The sequence below is a fragment of the Penicillium digitatum genome, chromosome 4 (genome assembly GCF_016767815.1).
Source record: "Penicillium digitatum chromosome 4, complete sequence".
Taxonomy (NCBI): domain Eukaryota; kingdom Fungi; phylum Ascomycota; class Eurotiomycetes; order Eurotiales; family Aspergillaceae; genus Penicillium; species Penicillium digitatum.
In genome coordinates, this window is record NC_089387.1 from 2,464,576 (window position 1) to 2,486,133 (window position 21,558).

General features: G+C 46.5%; 7 protein-coding genes across 7 annotated transcripts; 3 read left to right on the plus strand and 4 right to left on the minus strand.

Moving 5' to 3' along the window:
• Positions 1–2,048: 2,048 nt before the first annotated feature.
• On the minus strand, positions 2,049–4,287 carry Pdw03_0818 (Tyrosine-protein kinase, active site; the record flags this gene model as incomplete). Its single annotated transcript, XM_066099720.1, has 3 exons — positions 2,049–2,185; positions 2,240–4,139; positions 4,273–4,287. 3 exons carry the CDS (start codon positions 4,285–4,287, stop codon positions 2,049–2,051), a joined length of 2,052 nt encoding a protein of 683 aa, XP_065957447.1.
• Positions 4,288–5,105: 818 nt separating this feature from the next.
• Positions 5,106–6,117, minus strand: Pdw03_0819 (Dimethylamine methyltransferase MtbB1; the record flags this gene model as incomplete). The annotated part of the gene is made up of 3 exons (XM_014675185.1): positions 5,106–5,563; positions 5,615–5,776; positions 5,844–6,117. 3 exons carry the CDS (start codon positions 6,115–6,117, stop codon positions 5,106–5,108), a joined length of 894 nt encoding a protein of 297 aa, XP_014530671.1.
• A 2,427-nt stretch (positions 6,118–8,544) lies between these two features.
• Pdw03_0820 (uncharacterized protein) lies at positions 8,545–9,305 on the minus strand (the record flags this gene model as incomplete). The annotated part of the gene is made up of 3 exons (XM_014675188.2): positions 8,545–8,777; positions 8,845–9,234; positions 9,290–9,305. The coding sequence occupies 3 exons, from the start codon at positions 9,303–9,305 to the stop codon at positions 8,545–8,547; spliced, it is 639 nt and encodes a 212-aa protein (XP_014530674.2).
• Positions 9,306–11,861: 2,556 nt separating this feature from the next.
• On the plus strand, positions 11,862–13,655 carry Pdw03_0821 (Aminotransferase, class V/Cysteine desulfurase; the record flags this gene model as incomplete). Its single annotated transcript, XM_066099721.1, has 3 exons — positions 11,862–11,961; positions 12,027–12,648; positions 12,713–13,655. 3 exons carry the CDS (start codon positions 11,862–11,864, stop codon positions 13,653–13,655), a joined length of 1,665 nt encoding a protein of 554 aa, XP_065957448.1.
• A 224-nt stretch (positions 13,656–13,879) lies between these two features.
• On the minus strand, positions 13,880–17,399 carry Pdw03_0822 (uncharacterized protein; the record flags this gene model as incomplete). The annotated part of the gene is made up of 2 exons (XM_066099722.1): positions 13,880–15,105; positions 15,188–17,399. The coding sequence occupies 2 exons, from the start codon at positions 17,397–17,399 to the stop codon at positions 13,880–13,882; spliced, it is 3,438 nt and encodes a 1,145-aa protein (XP_065957449.1).
• Positions 17,400–18,068: 669 nt separating this feature from the next.
• Pdw03_0823 (Aminotransferase, class V/Cysteine desulfurase) lies at positions 18,069–18,527 on the plus strand (the record flags this gene model as incomplete). The annotated part of the gene is made up of 1 exon (XM_014675189.1): positions 18,069–18,527. The coding sequence occupies one exon, from the start codon at positions 18,069–18,071 to the stop codon at positions 18,525–18,527; it is 459 nt and encodes a 152-aa protein (XP_014530675.1).
• A 1,390-nt stretch (positions 18,528–19,917) lies between these two features.
• Positions 19,918–20,329, plus strand: Pdw03_0824 (uncharacterized protein; the record flags this gene model as incomplete). The annotated part of the gene is made up of 3 exons (XM_066099723.1): positions 19,918–19,969; positions 20,057–20,176; positions 20,229–20,329. 3 exons carry the CDS (start codon positions 19,918–19,920, stop codon positions 20,327–20,329), a joined length of 273 nt encoding a protein of 90 aa, XP_065957450.1.
• Between the last annotated feature and the right edge of the window lie 1,229 nt (positions 20,330–21,558).

Genomic DNA, 21,558 nt, shown 5'->3' on the forward strand with positions numbered 1-21,558 from the left:
AAGCCTTGTGCCGATCACATTTGATGGCGGAGGCTCTGCAGCGTACGTCGACCAGTTTCGACCAGACACTGCATTCGTCGCCGTGGGGGGGACCTACGCCAACAGTACGAACCGAGCCCCAGGAGACATAAAGGTCTCGTGGAAATGGCGTTCCAACTACCGGCATTCGCAGAACCCCTTCTTTCAAGAACAGTACAAGCAGGTCCTGGCGCAGGTGAATTTCTATATGGGCCAACGCAAAGCGCGCCATAGATTTGTGCTTACCAACACCGAGCTGGTTGGGGTCAAACGTCTCGATACAAACGGCCGTTTAGCTGTCTCTTTGGCGATCCCCTGGACAGCTGGAGGCCATGGTCAGCTTACTGTGCTAATGGGAATATGGTATATAGGGATGCTTGCAGCCGAAGGAACCAACTGGACCCTGTAGCCCAGCTGCCTGTTTCTCGTCTATTAGACCATAGTCAATATCAATTTGGAGGTTTCACCTAGCCTCCCTTAGTTCCTGCTTTTTGGTGTTGTTCGCGAAATAAAAGGTTATATATATATATATATAAAGTAGCGAAGCTTTGCAAATGTCTTCACTCTTCGATTGTTTTCCCAAAGCTGCTACCAGTTCATATTGGAAAAATTTCCGTCGCACCTTGCCAGTGGGGCTTGTATTGTTCTTTTACAGAGTATACGATCGTTGTCTTCCACTTATGTGACGCATATATCTTCCCCGCAATCAAACTCAACATGTCCGGTTTTTATGCGCCAAAAAATTCAATTTCCAAGCCCGCATGACGAAAGTGGCCCTGGGCACTCTCTTCTTTTGCGCCAACCACATCGATGCACCATTCAAGAAAGACATCAAAGAGTTGCTCGGGGTCGTTTTCATAGCGACTCCAGTGACGTCTTATAAAACTTTTGAGCTCAGCAAAATACTCTTCAATCGGATTGAGGTCTGGCGAATATGGCGGCAGACAAAGCAGTTTCACTCCAGCATCTGCACACATCTGTGCAATCTGCTCTGGATGATGGAAGGATGCATTATCCATCACCAGAACAATTTAGGTTCCGGCCATCTGCCACAATGATGAAGCTGAGCTATGAAATCTTCGAAGACGACGGCATCCGTAGTACCGCGGAATACACGCGAGAGAACTATCCCATCCTGAGCATACGCGGGCAGTATCTGATATCGCTGGTCGCGTCGAAACTGTGTTACTTGCAACGGAGCTCTACCAAGAGGTGCCCAACCGGTGCGCCTGAACCCGACCCGTTTATCACAGCCGGATTCATCAACATATACCAGGTGATACGACTGAAACTCGGACAGGTTGTGGAGGTAATAGTCTCTCAAGTCCGCATTCTACTCACACGCTGCCGCGCTGCCTTTTTAGACCAATTTATCGCTACAAGAGCCCTTCTAATGCTGGAGATTGTGACCATGGTTTGAAACTCATCCCACAGGAACACAGCCATTTCATCGAGGTAGAGACCAGGCTTCCCAGAAAGGTGGTCACAGAGAGCTTTTATCATCAGCGGTGTCACGGTTCGCTTTCGGCCGACTCGGGTTTGGGGGGCATAGTTCCAAATTGGCGTAAGTTTCTGCGAATATTAATGATCGTAAGCTCGGTACATTCAGCTTCTTCGGCCATTTGAGACGTGGTAAAGGACTGGTTTTCTATCATTTCACGAATCATATGAAGCTTTGAAATAGAAAGCCTAGGAGCCGTGTCGTTCGTCTGATCTGGGATACTAAAATCTCGCGGACAGGCGAATGGTTGCGGAGGTTATTTGGATGGAGGGGCGCTCCAGGTAGCATGCGTATAGCCCTTGCGTGTAAAATACACCGAGTGGTGTCATACCATTGTATTGTAAGAAACAACCACCAGTCTAGAAAGCGGTCTGAAGTGCGGGGCCTTCATCGCCTACCCAATCAGGACTCACGATCATCGGATTTATTTTCCGTGAACCAAGTCGCAAGAGTTTGAAGGTATAACTGAATTCGAATACTACTGTACGGTAACATGATGGGGATCTTATCTAGGAAAAATAGTTGTATTTCAGTCTTCTCGAGCGACGCGCAGGATCTCTTTCATTCGATCATATAATCCTGTATTTTCTTTCGTCCACCTCCTTCCATGAGGGAAGACCACATTCCGAAGTGCGTTGACGCATGGAATCAGTGACCGGTAGTACTCTGTGAAGTACTCATTAGCAGACTTCAAAAAGTCTGCTTCATCGGATATCTCGCCTTTCTTTATACTAGCCAGCTCCTCTGTATCCACAAAATTCCACTTGTCAAATCTTGCAACGACTTTCCCCTCGCCCGATCTCTCGTAATGGATGCAAATCCAAAAAATGACCCAGAAGAATGATTCAAGATCGTGCATGAAGGAGTGCTTCTCGCCTAGTAGCGAACCTATTGCCATAAAGGCCCTCGTGCCGGTCTTGCCATTTGCTCCCGTGATGCCGTCCCGCTTCTCCTTAATGGCGAGGTCAAGATCAATTAGGAATGATGGCCACGAAGGGTTCCCGTTGTCTTCATTGATCATGAGGTTATTGACGGAGATATCTCGGTGAAGAATTCCTGCTTTATACAATGACTTGTGCCCTGCTATGCAACCCTCTAATGCGGTAAGGAGGGCCGTGCGTGTGCTTGCCTTGTAAATTGGTTTGCCATAGTCCCGCATCACAATACGCCGATGAATTCGGTTTGGCAGTGGATTGCCGGATGCTTTGGTAGGAGAAGCCGAACAGGATCGCTTATTAGGGGGCAAAAATGCACCAGTTTGACTGGAAGAGCGTTTCACGCCGGACCTGACGCTACCTCGGCCCTTTCGTGGAGTATCAGTTGCACTTGTGCTAGTCGAGAGCACCGGCCGTTCAGGTCGAAAGTTGCTCGCGGTCCTGATATCCAAGCCGCCTCGAACGTTATTCCGGACATCATCAGCCTTATCGCGGATGCAGACAGTCTCGTGGTGGTAATAGCGTGCAACGTTGACCACACCTCTTTCGGTAGCTTCTTGGAGAAGCTCACCTTCTTCGTCACGCTCCGTATACTGCCAAGAGTCCTTGACAACGAGCGGAACTCCAGGATCCACTTCACGGTGCGCTTTCCAGCATGTCGTTGCTCGACCTGCGATGCAAGGTGCCCGCTTCATCAATCTTTCAAGGACTAAACGCTCAGTTCGACCGTTATGGTCGATTTTGATGATTCGCTGGCCATTTTCTATGGTGATTGTGGGGTCAAACCCACAGTCTTCTTCACTCATCCATAGAAAACCGAGAATAGTCGAGACAAACTGGAGTCCGTCCTTATTAATGTCAAATTGTTCGGATGCAACTCCGCCGAGACGGTCAAAGGCCCATATCCTCATAAAGGACCCACATATTGTAAAGCCAAGGACAAAGCGACGGGTATCTTGGGCGACGAGGACTTCCCTGGCATACCGCCCTAGGTCAAGCCATGCTTTGGAAGCCGTGTCGGCGGCAGGATTGCTTTTTAGCTCTCCAGGCACAACAACCTGCGACCACTGACATGGGGTGTCCTTTTCTGCGTCAGCGTCACTCACGAAGCCGATGTCTAATTTGCGCTCTGCTGTGGAGCCATGGATGGGCTTGTTGGGCTGTGCTAGCGGCCTTCGCAGGTGTCCAGTCGCAGGTTTATAATCCGCTGACAATGCTGCCAGCTTCTCGCTCAGATCTGCAAACCAGTTCAAGACATCTTCCTGGTTTGCGTTTTTGGGCCATCCTTTCCACCCCTCAGCAAAAAGAGCATTTCTGCCTTTTGTGCATTTTTCGAATACGGCATCGGATGCTGATTGAAGACCACTGACGCCTCCAAAAAAGGTCGATCGGAAATCCGGAAGCCCTACGTACAGAGGCCCGAGTTCTGATTTGAGGATCCTGTCAACATCTTGGCGGTATTCCGAGGAGTTCGCGAAACTACTCGTCTTCTGAAGCCATGGAGTCTGTTGGAGGGAGGAGATAATGGCTCGAGGAGGCGGGGTGGGTTCGGTGACTGCGCTGTAGACACAATCCCAGATTTCGCGGTCCGGTTTGTGTGCGAGGATTGCAGTCAAGAGAGGCCATACGCGGGAGGAATGGAACGCTTCGGAGGCAGCCGCAGATATTAGTTTTCGGAGATCATTCTGGAGGGTTCCATGACTTGTTTTCGATGGTAAGAGCCGAGTGGTAGAAAGGCTCCGCAAAGCAAACAATAGGTCGAGTGTGGAATTTTGAATATCTGTATGACTGTTAGATGATAGACAGCTACAATATTACCAACATCCTTCCCATCTTGCGTCAAATGATTGAGCGCGTCCGACGTGCAGGATAGACTCCTCCCTTCACAAATCGACTTGAACGATGCCCGGAAGGCATCGAGGCCATTTCCAATGGGGCTTTCTTCTATTATTTTTGCTTGGGAATTATCAGTCATGGCAGAATTTCCGCGTTCATGGTGATTCCAACGTTAGATGAGGGAGAAGGGTTTGCAGTTACGAATGTCGCGCGATCAGCAACAAAAGCGCTTCGGGAATACGTTTGGCCGAAGGCCCTGCGTCTACTCGCAAAGGCTCGGATGCTCGCTGCTAATTGAACGTGCCCCTTAAAATCTGGAACAGTGCACTACATATGGACAAGTCGACATTTGGATACGTTCAGCTCTACATTGGCTTTTTTGATTCTCGGACCATATTAGACGTAGGTGTGATCCGTAAACGCTAATTCATTTGACGTCATCCAGCAGATTAAGTGTGATTGTCACGGAACAAAACTTTTTCAAGCAGCAACTCCGCATTTATCACAATAAGTCTTAGCTTTTTAGTAAATATCGCCACACGTTGCACCCATAAGGCTTTCTTGATGCCGTGCTTCATCGGAGTACCACGATCTATCGAAGAACAATGACCTTGCTTCTTTCGTATACTGCTTAACTCACACAACAATCACAAAACAGACAGACATCCCCATGGAGGTTGCTTTAGTGTGGTTGATGACCGATGAATGCGATCCCGCTGTCCCCTATCGAATCACGCCTTAATTCAACGAAACAATTTGACTCGAGCCTTAAAATTAAATTCACCACCAATCAGTTCGTTCAGCACTAGCGTTTATCATAAATTCGGATGGTGAGGCTCAATGCGACCCGTCCGTTGCCCACGGGCAGTAACCCAATCTCTTATGGCTTCCGCACTCCGACAGGTATGCTCACGCTCGGTTTGTCCAAGATAAAATGTAACCGAATACGGTAAAGACGTGTTCGCAGCAACAGGCTTCATAGTGACCGGTGTGAGGTCGCCGTGGCAAAGTAACGCCTGTCGAAGATGATCAACACAATGGTCAATGTGTATACGGCGATATTCTGGTGGAAGATCCATGGAGTCTGCGTAATAATCCATGTCTAAATGTTTTCGTATAGCGTTCAAACAATGGAGACTATGAAGCACGTCGGGACCACCGTAGAATCCTTCTTTGGTTATACGCTCATTGCTATACATCTCCGTAAGCGCTGGGAGCTTGGAGTCTTGGTTCAGCAGTAATACTTCAGAAGCTTCTAAGCGAAAGTATCGACCTATAGAGCCATTAGAACGACAGTGGGATAAATAATATCGTGAATCCATACCACCAATAAGCTCATTCCAGTTCTTATCGATCTCAGGAGTCGGAAGGCCGGCATACTGCAGTTCATAAGGGTTGATTGAAGAGTAGAGATTGCCATTGGAGTCGTCTCGAATCGCATTCGTGAATCGTCTTTTCTCAAACCTTAATAGTGGTTCTGCCATATCTAAAAAGAAAAATTCAGCTGTTAAGAGGTTTCTATTTGCTGTATGATACGCCCCATCCGCACACACCTGAATCTGGCATCGCCCATATTGAAATGCTGTCTTTGAAATCACATCCACACCGAGAGAAATTGCCAATGAGCATAGTCAGTAATACAAATGCGACGAAAGACCAAGCGTTCGGAGACAACGCTCGAATGAGCAGCGTCGACCTGGATGGTTTCTGTGCGGTGATATCTTCATCTGACTCGACATCTGGTTCACGTTCTAAACCGACATAGGCAAGATTCCTCTGGTTGTAGAACGGTACCCAGACGCGCTGGAATAGGTTCCAACGATGCATGATAAAGTTCTCGAAAGATAAAGGAGTCCCGAAGGATGAGCTTGACTTAATATAACGCGCTACTCACGAGCCTCGCATGTCAATCTATGGCGGAATCTCTATTAATCCCGGGGCTTCGTCTAGAACGATATGAAGGATTCCGTCCAAACCCACTGTGTGACCATCAATCAAGCAAGAGAGAATTGCTGTTCGTGGCAATCTGCGGAGACACCGGTGTAAGGCTAATCAATATTCATAAGCTGTGCTGTATTCTAGATATGAGAGCAACTCAACTCAATTTGATTGGAATTGTGATAATTCTCGGGGATTGGCTAAGGGAATTACCAATGAAAAGGTATCATGCTGAATTCTATTACATATGACGATTGAACATGAACATTACGCATTTTAACAAATTTATGCTTTTTATGCCATTGCTTTTGGGACAGACCGTGCATTAAGTTGCAGATGTATTCTACTCAAGGTCTTCAACATATGTACCGGATCATTCATAGTCTGACTATTCGGAAGAGTCAACAGGCTGAATAATTTTTCCTTGGGTACTGGGGCAATATAATGACATGATGTTATTTATAACCAGGTTCAGGCCTTATCCAAGCCAAAGGGTATAATGCAACTGTATGATGAGTTATTATGCGGGATAGTGCGTGAACGCTACGAAGTTTGAACTCCATTTTGAATACTCAACGATGGCATTAGATAGATTCGCAGATATCTCGTGCTGGAATTGACCTCGCATCTGATTGATTCCATTGGTGAACTGTCTCCTGGTTATTAACCTCGATACTAGGAGATCAAATGAAGGACCGGAGATTAACCACACCAGGCTTCTGGGGAAACAAGGCTGGTATTTGCGCCCCACTGTAAGCTACCATACGAGCGAAGACGTATAAGATGACACCAACAGCCTAATGCTTCATCCTGTTTGATGTTCATTTGACAACAATTCTTCCCAGTATCCGGCATTCATACAGTGAGTGTTTTCGTTCCCAGCATATTCTACGTGTTGACTCTCACTAACTCATACCTCCTTCGAGTTTGAAATGCATCTCCGCACTCTTACTATTTGCTCGGTGGTGGCTGTGTCAGCGCTCCCTTTTGCATCTGTCGAATTCTATGCATTAAAGGCGGAGACTGTCAAAAGCGTTGGGGGGAGCCTGGCTCCTATCGGCATTACAAGACGTCTTGATATGAGCGACCCATCTGTTGATATCTCTAGGCGTGGAAGCGAGGCAGATGCTTCTATCGACATTGCCAGACGTCTTGATATGAGCGACCCATCTGTTGGTATCTCTAGGCGTGGAAGCGAGGCAGATGTTTCGGCGTGCCAAACAGACAAAGCCCTCCGTTGATATCGTGTGAGTGTTTGCAAATACCACTGCTCAATTTGATGGTCTGACGGTAAAGTTGGCTACCTGCATCTGGTCTGTAAGCCATCGCAATGGCTACTTCCCGCTTAGCCTTCACAATGCCCAAGGGGAAGGTTACTACATTCTTCGTGTACCTAGATTGGTGTCTCAGAATCAGTTTCAATTACTACTTAGAATCACCTAGTCTACAAGAGCGTGTGTCAGGCACAAACGCTCAGAAATGCTGATCGAGCGGAATCGAATACTTATTTACAGATGCTGGTTCAATTCGTACCGTACTTCTCATATTTGGTCTTACTTTAGTATGCTCAGGACTAGATTCTCGGAAACTATATCCTATTTGACCATGCCTGATATAATCTATGCAATTGCCAGTGCATATCTTGCGAAAGGAGCTCAACAGTCCGCGGCCTCACAGGTAACCGATACCACGAGATGCGCCGGATAATCGAACAATCGGTTCAATGGGGCATCATTCCAACTGTCAACTTAGACGTTGGTAGAGATAATCCGACGTCGTTTAACTACAACTGGGATATAGTGAGTTTGGAGCGCCATTATTCCCTTATTAAGCGAGCTAATGCTACAGTAGAAGAAGATGCAGATGTCCGCGTCGAAGGCAGCAATGAGGACGAATGTTTTCTATTTACCTGGCCCCCTCGGAGACGTTTGATCCAAGATCACGTATGTATATGTTTGTATAAGTGGATGGGTAATAGGCTGCCGCTGCACTAGGTAGCAATAGGGTACAAAAATGCTAGCTTTTCCTAGATAATAAAGGCTGCGGACTAGAATACTATGCAGATTGTTGTTCTGTTCGGGGCAAGAAGGCCTGGTCTGCAGTGATTTGTACAGTCAACTGGATGTAAATCTATTTTTTAACTATATTTGTCTACTACACATTGATCGGACATGGATATTTTTCCCTTCTAATTTGTTGCTGAGGGAGACAAGGCCAGGGGGGTTTTTGGAGAGGAGGGGATCTTTCACAGTATCTGGACAGAGTCTTGATACTGTATGAATTTCAAATGAGAAGCTAATCAAGATAACGTTACACTCATCCATTCATTTTCCTGTTCGCTGCCAGGCGCTTTGATCGCCTATTCCTAGAATAGTCCTCTCCTCCATGTCCCCTTCTGCGTTTACCAAACCCTTCACTCTCCGGATGGCTAGTCTCGATAGATGGCAATTCATCACTTTGACAAGACCGCACGAAGTAGCCTCGACCACCAGATGCCGCGTGGGTCTCTGCTTTCCGGTGACAGCTTCGATCTTTGTTTTGTGAGGCCCCTGGGGCAGATTTTGTCAGCAAAACGAATCTTCAAGCAGTCCACTTCAATTATTCGTATAAACATACTATCTTCGATTTTAGGAGGGTTGGCAGCCTCGGACCTTTCCTCCTCTAGATACGCGTGGGGAAATTCAAGCTCAAGGGACCCACTTAAAATGGGACTTTGACTATATTTTGATTTGCATGGCGTCAAGTCACAATTCGAATTCGTCAGTGCGGACTTGGGATTGTTCTGTGGAACGTGAGAGCCTCCATCATCAAAAGTCGCCCAAAATTCTGGTGTACTCAAAGGCTCAGTGTCCCCATCAGAAACATCCTGTTGTGGTGCGTGATGCTCCCCACAATCATCGTTGGCATCGGCGTTTATCACGATAGGGTTGGCTTCCGAGCCCAATTTATCACCCGATACTCCGGTATTGACCATGGTGCCTCTGTTTAAGTCAAAATAGGAGGGATCTACCCCCAGCCAATTAGTAGGTAAACTTCCCAGACAAGATTAATCCTTTCATACCTGGAGCTTCTGTCATGGATTTATCAAAGCCGTGTGAAATGGGTCGTGATATTAGAGATTAAATAGATGTATTTATATGCAAGAATTAGGGAAATAAAGCGATCTGCGATCAAGAGCCTTGAAAGTTTTAAGCTCCCAGGAGGTATGATCGCGCTTATTTTGAAAAAATAAGCGCTTTATTGACGTTTGGTCCCCTTCCGCTCCTGGGAATTGGGCGAGTGTACAGACGCGCGCTCGAATGAGTTTCGCCGCTTTACTCTCTCCAATTCTATCTTGATTTCTATAGCTCCATACCTTTCACGGTTAATCTTGCCATATCTTTGGCAGTATCCAGCACCGTAATAGAAAGCGCCATGAAATTAGACATCGTATCTATTCTGACTATCAATTGCGGGGCCAGCCACAGCCTAAAATTTCAATATCGTTATAGTCAAGTCCTTCAGTTCGATCTCATAACAGTGGCCCATTCGTTAATGCCGCGTAGGAAGCGACGATCTGTTCCGGATTTGCGGCCCTCCGGAGTCAGTTCATGATCTAGGTGATCTTCCAATACCGCTTGGCATATTTTCCGCAAATCAGGTTTGCACGCCGCGCCGGTTGCGCTTGAATCCAACCATTTGCAGTATCCCTCACGTCAGCTCCACAAGGCCCAAGAATAATGATGTGCTCCTCAGACGGAACCTTTTCTGAAAGTTCCTGGGAGCCTTAAATATCCTAAAATACAACATAGCGTTCTTAGTAATTTACAAGCAGCTAAACTGCAGTAGTATGTATATAATGGCCATCTTCTCCCTTTTCTTCTTTCTTTTACCACCACCGTTTAAACTTAGAACATTTTCTTCGTTCCCTTACCTCTCCCCTTTCCTTTAATCAGCATTCAGCACTAGTTCGACTAAAAAGGTTAGTACGCCGGTCTTTACCCATATGCTACGATTTTGATTGACGACTCTAGGTGTTGATTCTTTGCCAGGTTTAATTAAACAATATGGACTCTTCAACATCCAACCATAAGAGGTCAGCCGAGTCCTTGGCCGAGGCTGAAGCAAAGCGTCAATGTGACCGAGCTCGGTTTTCACTCTCAATCCACGATGCCTTTGAGACCATCCACCTATGCGGAGACAACCTATATGAGAACTTCAGGCGTCTTTCAGATTCAAATCAAAGGCTATACCTCGAGAATCTTTTTGAGACCTTAAGATCATTTCCTCGAATCGATCTCATGGTGCTTCAGCAATACGACAAGGGCGGCCGGTTAAACCAGGATGAGCTAGAAGCTACCCATTTGTTACAGAAAAAAATGAAAAGGAAATGGTGCTCGGTGAAACTTGATCCGAAGTTCTCGGTCGAAGACGACAGAGGGAGTTTGTGAAATGGGACGACGACAAACTTTGGTGGAACCCGTGTACGCGAGATTTTGAGTTGAGGGATGCTCAAAGTTTCAACGAATGCCATTCATCGGAGCATTTCGAAACTTCACTACGACACTGTGGATTTTTATACCATATATCGTCCTCACTTCTGCTCTATCGCCTAACACTCCTAATGGGTGACTCTGAATCTATTTCGACCGACGGATATAAATCTTGTTGGGAAGTGCGCTTTTACCATACAGATGGTTTCACTTTCCTACGACTCTGGGATAGTAAGGGAGGGCCGAGGGCATCATTTTATGGGTCAAAGCAGTCTCAGAACGATGCCTTGGAATTTGTCAACCTCTTGACAACATACAAATTCCCTCATACTTATGATGGAACGATAGCTGGAGCGGTAGCTTGATTTGTAGTTGGCATGTTTCGTTGGATGGTATGTATGCCCGGCGTTTACGGTCAATATGTTGGGTCTTACAGTGTGTCAAATATATTTATTTCCATCGGATCCTGAGCTTTTAGACACCCGTCAATTACATCACACATCATCACATCATCGTTACAGTCTTCCGTCGTTTAAAATTAGAAGAATCCCAAAGTCCACCTTTCACCTGTCCATCGTGGAATACCTTCCGCAAAAGGTTAATCCGATATTTTTGTTGCTTCTTTCCCATAGATCGCTGGAAGCTACTAAATAGCCATCCCTCAATGAGGGGGAAACCTCCACATCTTGTCATTGATACTGATGTACTCTGGGATTCAGAATTCGCCTCGCACGAATTTCACTCAAGCCACACTCGTAGTTATTGAGCGTTTGATGAATACGCAGTTGAATAGAAAGAGTATGTAGTGGGCCCCACGCCACTCCGGGGAGGGTCTGTCAAAAACGCTCCCCGCAGTTGGTGCAATTCCGGTGCACATCTGCAGCAAGATGGTCAGAGGTGATTAATTCAAAGTTTGTCTCGAAGTCGAACGACTATTAGCGCAACCATCTCTAGACCTCCTTGTCATCTAGTATATGTATGATCACGAAAGACTGCTTTTTCTCCATCTATTCCAGCTATAAATATCTACCGCATGCCTCCGCGGCTTTTTTACCCTTTTCACTGAAACAGTCATCACTTGAATATTTGTCTCCACGTAAAGGCAAACTATTTTCGCAACGGATCACGCTACATTCTTCAGTTCCGTCCGCCCACTTTGTGATGGAGAGCATTGAGGAGGAGTACGTCCATTCCCAATATGGCCAAGGATACTTTGCGGATGTGGATGCCATCCGTGAACAAGAGTATCCTCTTCTCAATGGTATCGCCTAGGCATTGATATTACTTGATTCTTCCGTACTGACTTCCGTCTTTCACTGGTTGCAGGAACAACTTATCTGGACCACGCCGGAACAACGCTCTATGCCAAATCGTTTATCGAGTCATTCTCGGGTGATATGATATCCAACCTCTTCGGAAATCCCCATTCGATGTCTGTATCGTCACATCTATCTACAGAGCGGACAGAAAACTTGCGACTCCGAGTCCTCCAGTTCTTCAGTGCAAGCCCCGATGAGTTTGATGTGGTTTTTGTGGCAAATGCGACAGCAGCTATCAAGTTGATTGCGGAATCTTTTCGAGATTCTGACCCTAGAGGATTTTGGTATGGGTACCACGTTGATTCCCACACCAGTGTGATTGGTGTTCGGGAACTCGCGGCCATGGGCTGTCAATGCTTTGACGATACCAATGTAGACACTTGGATTTCTGAGCTAGGCACAGCTCAGTCTACATTCCCTAAGCTGTTTGCCTTTCCAGCTCAATCAAACATGAACGGCCGACGTCTTCCACTTCAGTGGAGCGGCCAAATACGTTCCGCTGCCAACGGGGGAGAGAATGTATTCACCTTGCTTGATGCTGCCTCGTTTCTATCAACCGCCCCTCTTGACCTAGGTGAAGCAAGCACCGCACCGGATTTTACGGCGCTCAGCTTTTACAAAATATTTGGGTTTCCTGATTTGGGGGCTTTGACTGTCCGAAAAAGCACTGCATCCGTACTTGAGCGACGAAAGTTTTTTTGGCGGGGGTACAGTGGATATGGTGATAGCCTCCGGAGCACAATGGCATGCCAAAAAGGAAACCTCAATCCATGAGCGGCTTGAGGATGGCACCCTTCCGTTTCACAGCATTATTGCACTTGACGCCGCCCTTCAGACGCACAAACGTCTGTACGGATCAATGTCGAATATTTCTGCCCATACTGGGTTTCTCGCTCAGCGACTCTATAATCGACTCTCTGCATTGAGACACTTCAACGGCGCGAAGGTCTGTCGGATTTACCAATCAAATTATGGAAACCTCGCCCTCCAAGGCCCGATCATCGCTTTCAATATGAAAAACAGTCACGGCCAGTGGATCCCTAAGTCCGAGATAGAAAAACTGGCAACGGTACGAAATATCCAACTGCGTTCTGGTTCAGTCTGCAACCCTGGAGGAACGGCCATGTCGCTTGGATGGGCAGGACAAGACCTACGTCGTCATTATGCTACTGGTTTACGCTGCGGTGATGACCATGACGTGTTAGATGGCCGGCCAACTGGCATTTTGCGAGTTAGCATAGGAGCAATGACCAATTTGAAGGGTATAGACTCACTGACGGACTTCGTCGACGAGTTTTATGTGGAGAAAGCCCCTCCTCTGGTTCCATTGAGTCCTCAGATGGATGAGAAAATTTTGGTTGCCCCTCAATTTTATGTTGAGAGTCTGACGATATTTCCCATCAAAGGCTGTGCCGCCTTCAAGATTCCTGAAGGCAAGCGTTGGGAGGTCAAAAAAGAAGGGCTTGCATGGGATCGGGAATGGTACCTCGTTCATGAGGTGACCGGTTTTCCCTTGAAGCAGAATGAATATCCTCAGATGGCTTCTATACATCCGTTTCTTGATATGGAACACGGTATACTTCGCATCACCTGCAGCCCCAAGGCCACAAATGGTCCATTCAGCCTCGAAATTTGATGCAAATACAATGATAGTATGTATGCAGGTAAAACAGTATTCAATTGGATGGACGGGGAGAGAGAGAAGGTGAGAGTGGAAGGAAGACTATCTAGTTGGTTGGTCTATCCTACATGTGATGCCTGAGGCATCCAACATCCCCCTCATAGACCATGTTCCATCAAACTCCCCGAATTCTGGTTTTCATAGTAAAATCCTGCAAATCATGCATTTCAAATATGCATTTAAATCATGCCGATCAAACCAACAAAAGTCTCAAATTGCTCCTTTGCCAATGTTTTTGTAAAACCGTCAGCTGCGTTCTTCTTCGTGTCCACTCGTCTAATGTCCACATGTCCCTGTGCGACAGCATCCTTAACAAAGAACCATCGTAGATCGAGCCATCTATTCGCGGATTTGCCACCTTTCTTAGTGAGCAGCAATTGCGAATTGATATTGTCTGTATGAATCTCAATGGGACGCTGCTCTGGCAGCATAAACGAGCGAGCAATCTTGCCTAGCCACATTGCATCCCGAGTAGGTTGATCTAGTGCACACCATTCTGCGACAGTGGTCGAATTGGCAGTGATGGTTTGCTTCTTTGTAGTCCATATGACTGGAGAGCCGGCGAAGTACCATATACTTCCTTCGGTTGACTTGCTATCCTCCCAGTCCGCATGAGATGCGTCCACATGCGCATAGAATCGAAGTTCTGGCGTACGACCAAGTGTAATGCCAACGTCAGGCATATGTCTCAGGTACTTGACGACGTGTTGCATGGCGTGAAGGTCTTCAAATGTAGGGTTCGCCAAACGATGTTGCAAGCGAGTAACTGCGAAGCGAATGTCTGGCCTAGTCTTGACTGCTAGCCAGTTTAACATGCCGACAACTGATTGATATTGATCAAATGAATCGTCATCTAGCACATTGGATGCATTGGCAGGTGACTCTCTCCATGCGGCTGGCAATGGTGTATCCTTCCATCCAGAACCTGCATTTGCAGTACGTAGAACCTTCTGAATATAGGCTTCCTGAGACATAGTGATCGTGCAATTGTCATAGTCTCTGTGTAGTGCACAGTTCAGATACTGCTTTGGTTCTCCGAGGTCCTTCAAATCAGTAGGTACTCCGTTGACTAGCATTGATCCCGTATCATCGTTATCGTCATCTCCGGGTTGTGGAAAGCCAACATCACGAGATACCACTAGTTTCCTAGTAGCTGGATCCCATACTTTGTAAACATGACCACCGTCCCCCTCATAACCAACGAGCTTTCCTTTCCATGCTCTGGGTGCTGCTTTCCTAGCCTGAATCCTCTTAGGCTTCGGAATATGAACGTATGCAGTTGTTCCCCATGGTTTAAGGTGCTTCAAAGAAGGCTCTGCGTTTGGAATCTCGAGCTCTTGACGCCAATGTGTTAGCGGCGAGATCTTGGTTTTCGGATTGATCAGTCTGTTGTAGATGTAGATGGCTGTGTCTGTCGCATATGGCCACATCTCTTCCGTCATCTTTGCATCAATAATCATCGTTCTCTGGATGTCGTTGATATGTACCGAAGCGCTCCACAGTGCCATTTGGTTCAGCAGTGTATGGTGGTGTGATCTCGAAAGTCATACCATGCTTCTCACCCCATTTGATGAACTCTTTGAACTCTGTGCCACCATCCATTCGCCAGATGCCTGGGTATCTGCCAGTGAGCAATTTGATCTTCTCACAGAACGCAGTAAGCTTATAGTAGGCATCACTTTTGTTCTTCAACATGATTCCCTCGATCAGTCGAGATGTATCGTCGACGACTGGCAACCAGTAGTTCTCTCCATTTGGTCCGGTAGGCTTCATTGGTTGTGTATCTACGTGGAATTTCCATGCCACATCCTGTACCCTTGCCTGTGGTTGACGAGAAATTTTGAGCTTTGATTTACCTTGGAAACAGGCATCACAGTCGAAATGCTCCGTGCCGTATTGTTCATCATCACCTAGCTGTTCAGCATGTTGTAATGTGGAGGCAATTCGTGCTTTTCCAGCATGTCCGAGACGTCGGTGGATCTCGTACGCAGTCACTTTGTTCACGAATCCAATTTCTTCATCATCAGAATCGGAATCTATGTCAGATTTGACCTCATTGGGGTCATCGTCGTCTTTTGGACTGACAAGGTACGGGACACCAGTTGATGTATCTCCATACCCCACAATGTCACCCTCACCATTTGTGAGATACTTAGTACGTGTGTCATAAGAGATGTCTTGCTCTTCAAGAAGCTTTTGCATGCCTAATAGCTTGCCGTGTCCTCCTTGAGTATAGTAACCAGTTGTCATAAACGAGTGCGTCTTACCATTTCTCCCTGGCAGAGCAGTTCTCACAATGATTTGACCATGACCTAGCGTGACAACTCTATTGCCAGAGTAGTCTTTGTACGCATAGGCAGTGTCAGGATGATCCAGTTGGTATGTGTGAAAGTCTTCGATGTCATGCGTCAATGTCTTGTCAGATCCAGTGTCAAGCAACCAATCGTTCCTCCTATCAACAGAATTGGCAGCTGCAACAACCATATTGTTTTGTCCATCTTGACGTTGGGCTCTCTGGATTGCCTTTGAATAGGCCCAGAGGTTGCCGGACGGTTCCCACGAAACTGGAGGGTTCTCACTGAGATAGGCACATCTCTTCGCAGTGTGTGGTCCAAAGCCACAGAATGAGCACATGTTGTTGTCATCCTTTTGTGTGCCATTACGCATCTCATTTGCGTATTCATGAATGTCTTTGCCATCGGCAGGCTGCTTGCGAAGACCCTTCTTCTTCTTCTTTTTAGCAGTAGCTGTATCATCCTCGACGGCATTGGTATCTTTGTTGGATTGGGTGTTGTCGTCATTGTGACCGTTGTTGTTGTGACCACCTCGGCCACCTCGGTTTCCTCCACGACCACCTCTTCCATTGCCTCGGCCTCGGCCGGCATTGTTGTTGTAAGTAGCATTAGCGACACCTTCCATGTCAGCTGCTGCTTGAAGTGCTCTCCAGTACTCCTCCACCTTGTCGAGGGTGAGTTTCTTAGGCTCCAGACTTGCAACTTCCTCCCTAATGAACTGTACTTTCATGACTTCCAGTTCAATGTTTTGAAGAACTTGTGATAAGCCGTGTGATGGGTGTGGTGCTGCTTTGAATCTAGCTAGCACGTGGTACTGTCGCTGGTATTCCTCAATGTACTCGCTTGCCGAGTTGTAGTCCGATCGTTTCATCTTGTCGAACTTCCGCATCTCGATAAACGCTGTCTGCATCCGATCACTTCCTTGTGTCATTGACATGAGTTCGTCATACAGTTGATCGGCATATTTAGGCATCTTGGACAGGTTGCGTAGTTTGTTCTGTAGGGTGACGTCGATCTGGTTGTACATCCAGCTAGCAACCAAGCGAGACCAGTACTTCCATCTTCCGAATGAAGCATGCGACTTGTGAGGTCTGGGAATGTTGCTGTCTAACAACCATTCCAATGCATATGGGATCAGCTGGTAAGCCAGTGCCTGTTTCCAACCACTTGGATCAGTGTCATTGTGTTCCAGTGTCCGAACTTTCTGGATTTTGGTCATTGCAATCGCTGGAAGACCATGTCCCTGATGGGGCGGTGTGTTGTCCTCATCCTCACTATCACTGTCATCCTGTGTGAATTGGATCGGATTGGTAAAGGACGGGATCTGGGGTTCCAATGGGTTGGTCGATGCATCAAGCGGGTGAGGGTTGGTGTCCCCCTCGTTGTCCGTCTCGGTGTCGGCCATGATTGGATGTTAAAGCTAAACGGAGCTTTTGCCGGCGGGGCTCGAAGGATTTCCTAGATGTTATTGGCTGGATCTGAATGTTGTGTCACACACAGAGGTGGGTCCACAGTGGGGTCAGATCGTCAAAAGTCTCCAGTTGAAAATGGCTTCAGAGAAAAGAGTTGCTAGTGGTCCAGCTAGCAGAAGAGGCTCATAACCTGATGCAAATACAATGATAGTATGTATGCAGGTAAAACAGTATTCAATTGGATGGACGGGGAGAGAGAGAAGGTGAGAGTGGAAGGAAGACTATCTAGTTGGTCTATCCTACATGTGATGCCTGAGGCATCCAACAAAATTCCACTTATCTGGGATGCTAGAAGCACTACTGTTATGAGTTCCCCAGTACGCTCGAGCTGTCGAAAAGGAGTGCCTAGCGTATACGATCATAGCTCATGCCTTCGTGCCTACGCCTCGCCAGTGGTCTCGGCATTCTTTACAGAGCACCTAGGTGTATCTTGTACTCTTGCGCGATTCTCACCACTTGATGCAAATCTCGATATGAAGCCACCTAGCCTGGCTAGTACCTGGAAGAATCGGTTCCGAAGGTTAGCTACCTTGGAGTCATTTTCGCCCGCTGACCGAATACCGCGCCAAGATTGTCAGAAATACGTGCTCATATCAAACGAAATGTCTCTTTTGATCGTATCTAGGTCGTCAATCAACTGCCTCAACGAAACAATCAAAGCAAACATCAAGCATACCTCCGGCGTGAGCAAGGCCATCGGTGCAGATTTGTTCAAGAGCAACATCGTTGTTGCTGAGCGGGTCTGTCAGTCAGCTCATGCCGAACACCCCTATGCCGAAGACCACTGGTCATCCATTCGAATTGGGAAAGACCAGCTCCTGTTTGATACCATTGACCCTTGCCAGCGCTGTCAGATGCTATGCGTTGACCAGGTTACCGGCGCACAACGCAATGAAATCTTGGCTGCGCTGCCCAAGATACGAAAGGTCAATGGGAGAATCCAGTTTGGTAGATATGCGACAATGTCGACAGAGGATGGTGAGAACGTTGAGAGAAATGTTCCAGGAAGCGGGACTATTATGGTGGGAGATGTTGTGTTGCCATCAAATCAGAAGAACTAGCTACCATTAGAAATTGTTTCTCTCATTTCATGGGATCTTTCGTCATTAGTGTCCACACAATTGAAGCTTCTATCTCAGTCCTAAAGAAGTTCTGCGAAACGATTTACTTTGATGCTTTCGCATTTTGGATATCCCTACGAATGCTATATCCGTAGTCGCTTTTATTCGCTTATAAGTACAAGATATCCTTTTTAATTACCTTATCCGGAAGTACACGACTGCAAAAGTAAAATCAGAGTTAACAACGGCCATTCTCAACCGAAGAGACAGACAATCTGGATGGAATATCTAGCAATACCTAAGACTACCATATGTAAGACTCATTGAGACCAAAACAGCTAGCTCAAAATGAAAGGGATGATTTAGGTTGTATGGAGGAATTTTATGATATGCCTCCTTGTAGCTCAGTCGAATATGGTGCCTGGAAGAATTCATCTCCCTCAAAATGTTGGTGCTAGTAGAACAGAAGCACAGGCCGCTTGGCACTTTCCAAAAGCCGGATTGCAGGCAAGAATAGAAGCAGGTACGGTTGCACCCATCGTGGCTCCCCATGTGAAGCCTGCTGCCGAGTAAAAGGCCATTACGACCGTTGCACATCCTGCTTGACATACTCCATAGGCGGCTGGGCCGGCGGATACATCGGAGCTGAAAAACAAGCATGCATAGAGAATAGCCCACAAACTCTTCATTGTCTGGAATTGCGAAAGATATGGATCAAATTTACTGATTGTGATAAGACTTAATAAATATACGTTGGAGGTTGTCCGGAAGAAATTTTATCGTTGCGAATTTCATTCTCACTCGCATCGCGAGAATCTTGAGAGAAATTAATGTCTACGGGAGTCTTTCCATGACGTGTAGGCGGACGGTGGCTGTTCGAATCACCTATCGTAGACGCTGGAGTACTGCGTTTTCGAGAGGAAGAATGCAAGCTTGGAGAGTCATCATGACGCATTCCGATAGTCATTTCCAATGTTGACGAAATGGGTTGGAAAACCAAGAATATCGACGATTCGAGATTTCTTTTCGAGCCTCTATGGCCCTCACATCAAAATCCGAGCCGACATAAATTTCTCAAAGGGTCTTCTGTCTTTGTTGAAGCCATACCTTTTGCGATCAGTCAACGCCTGACCGATAAGCTTGGCAGTACCTCAGCACAATAACGAAAATGCCATGTAAATAGCTATCGTATCATGAGTATGGAGATACTCTTTCTGTGGCCACTCTTTCGAGCAGTCTAACTGATAAGCATTAGGCTATCGCGGCTCCCTTGAAGACGATATCCTGTATCCGGTGCTACAAGATCCTTGATGATACCGCAATGTATTTGGTAGAAGGGGTGGTATCCATGGAAATGGATAAAATCACCAAATTTTTGCCCTGGGTATGAATGAATGGTGCAAGCCTCGAACCCTTGAACTCGGCAAGGGGTCGGGTAGTTGGTACGAATGCGAACTCCAAGTAGCCTTGGATACGACAGAAGGCAAAGGAAAGAAAGGTCGAAACCTAGAAGTTCTGCGCATTTTCAGGGCCACGCCAAGTGTCAAAAGGGGATAAGGAATTTGATCTTCAAGTTGCCCTTTGGCTCAAATCCGAAGTGCTTGAGGAGGTGGCTCCTTGCCTACTTGAAAAGCACAACGGAGATCCGAGTATGTGTTTCAACGACATTTGGAGCATCGAAAAACTGATTATCTCTCAAAGGCGGCGCCGTCGATTTTTCGAGTCTTCCTTGGCCTGAGAAAGAGGCGGGAATGAAAAGTCTTATGTCGCCGATCCCATCACGCCGTTCCGCCAGAATTTGAGATTTACAAAAGAAGCGGAAGCAAGATCCGTTGCTCCGTGGAGTTTGAGTACTAGAAATACTCTGTACAAGAATGTAAGTTAAGCACAAATGCTGGGGGTGTCTAGAGCGAGATAGTCCAACGTTTCTTTCGGACTAGGAAGATTGACATAGAAAGACTTCGAAGGTCTAACATTATGCTAGGCCACAAATGTTAGCAGTGAGGGGGTACTGGAATTGATATATGATGAATGGGGAGTTTAAGAGACTCTCAAATTAAATACAATTATGCTGGGCTGAAGATTGTTGAGCATCGAGACTGATCGGATGATAAGTTCAGGTGACTTACACAGCTTAGCCTCATATGATCTTACATACCTTGCAATTGGTGGTATTGAAATCGGCGAAAGCGGATATAGACTAGCGTGTTTCATGTCCGAGCGGAGGAATAATTGTCGCTGGCTCAGTCTGAGAAATGTTTTTCCAGTCCGGGTTAGTGCCCTTCATCCACAAAATCGTCAGCATTCATTCCACGAAAAGATACAGTATTGCATATGCAATCCAACGCCCGAGTAAGGAATCCGATGTCTTGCTGCTTAAAGCGATTCAAGGTATTAGAAACCGGGTAGGGAGGAATGAATTGAAGAGGAGTGATGAATTGAGAGGGAGTGGTAAATTCAAAGGAAATGGTGAATTAAGAGGGAGACAACTCGGAAATTGTCGGAATGACATAACCCGACATAGCGTTAGTCATAGCTGGATAGCAGGATGTAGCACATGATTTGTCTACAGATATATATATCGTGAATATATATATTTACATCAAAGTGTTGATGGATCATTCTGGGGGGCCCCAGGCTCTGCCTGGGAGGGCCTGGCCCCGCCCTACAAAAAGAGTGAGTAGACTCTATACGCAACGTGATGCTTTTTTATTTATGAAAAAGTTTTATTAATGATAAACTATAGTTCACCCAAGGTGATGTTTGCTCACTTGATGAACAAGATGGTGACAGTGGAAGGAACAGGAGTTATGTAGCTCAAGGATCTATTCGATTATGGACCATGTCTAACTAATGTTTGAACGACTGAGGCATGTACAAAGGGCCGGTGAAAACCTCGATGATATGGGAGAGAATTTTGCCAGTGCTTATGGCTCAAATTTACTAGGACGTTGATTCAACTTAATCCCTGGTGAACACGTCTGTTGAGCCAATTAGGCGTTAGAAATCGTTGGCGTCATCGATTTTCACC